Here is a 1,314-nt window from a genome sequence, read left to right on the forward strand (position 1 = left end):
CACACACACACACACACACACACACACGCACAAACAAACATTATACATATATATAATTCATAGTCTATATTATTCCCAGCTTAGCTTATTCATCAGTTATGTCGAACCATCGCAGCTGATCTTAAAGGCACGAATCGGCGCCAGTGTAGTGTTCGTGGGCACACCTGCGCGCCATTGTGTGCCGCATGTTAACCAATACCCGCACGTTTGTTGATCGATCGATATCGGATAATGGCGGACATCGATTTGGCGCCACCTGTCACGTGAATAGTGACGTAACGTCAACACGCGGTAACATCCTTCATTGTCAGCTGCATCGGTGCGTGCGTCACAGCGACACTATACTACGGGTAACGGATAGTGTTTGCGCTCGGTTACGATACGATGGAAACACGCTACTATCTACATAGCAGTAGCAGCAGTAGCAGTAACAGTAACAGCAGCAGCAGCAGCAGCAGTAGCAGTAACAGCAGCACTAGCATCAGCAGCAGCAGTAGTAGTAGCAACAGTAGCAGTAGCAGTAGTAGCAGTAGCAGCAGCAGCAGCAGCGAATGTAGCAGGAGTAGCAGCAGCAGCAGCAGCAGCAGCAGCAGTAACAGCAGCAGCAGCAGTAGCAGCAACACCACCACCAGCATCATTATCATCATCATCATCAGCAGCAGCAGCAGCAGCAGCAGCAGTAGAGAGAAGCCTGCACCGTAACGCACCGTAACCATAGTGATGTAATTGCGGTGTCGCAGAGTTACGTGCGTATTATAGAGGTAACAATAGAAACAGAACGCTGAGGCAGGCGGGAGTACGGGCGGAGGCAGAGAGGAGGAGGAGGAAGGGAGCACGGGCGGAGGAAAAGACAGAGGGACTAAGGGAAGGGGGGCGCACGGAACAATGAACGGACGGAGGAAGGGAAAGATAGAGGCAGGAAGAGAGGGAGGGAGGGAGGACGAGAGGGATGGAGTGATGGAGGGATGGAGGGATGGAGGGATGGAGGAATGGAGGGACGAAGGGAGGGAGGGAGTAAGGGAGAAAAGGAGGAAGGGAGGGAGCGAAGTATGGAGGAAGAGAGGGAGGGACGGGTGAACGGACAATCGGACGAAGGAAAGGAGGGACGGACGGAAAGAGAGAAGGACGGACGGACGGACGGATGGATGGATGGATGAATGGGTGGGTGGATGGAAAGATGAATGGATGGATCGATGGATAGATGAATAGATGGATAAACAGACCGACAAACGCTTGGTATATGAAACCCCGAACGACTGTAATCGATCAAAACACGCTATTCACTCTCAATTTCATTTTGAACTGTCGCGTTTG

General features: G+C 51.7%; 1 protein-coding gene across 1 annotated transcript in view; it reads right to left on the reverse strand.

Moving 5' to 3' along the window:
* LOC106818405 (allatostatin-A receptor-like) overlaps window positions 1-903 on the reverse strand; it is a gene marked incomplete at its 5' end in the record, with an annotated part of 10,468 nt that extends 9,565 nt beyond the window's left edge. Inside the window, one exon of the mRNA XM_014823118.1 lies at window positions 853-903. Within this exon, the coding sequence (XP_014678604.1) occupies window positions 853-903 (51 nt within the window). The remainder of the gene's footprint in view (window positions 1-852) is intronic.
* Window positions 904-1,314: the final 411 nt, after the last annotated feature.

The sequence above is a fragment of the Priapulus caudatus genome, unplaced genomic scaffold (assembly GCF_000485595.1).
Source record: "Priapulus caudatus unplaced genomic scaffold, Priapulus_caudatus-5.0.1 Scaffold2215, whole genome shotgun sequence".
NCBI lineage: Eukaryota > Metazoa > Priapulida > Priapulimorpha > Priapulimorphida > Priapulidae > Priapulus > Priapulus caudatus.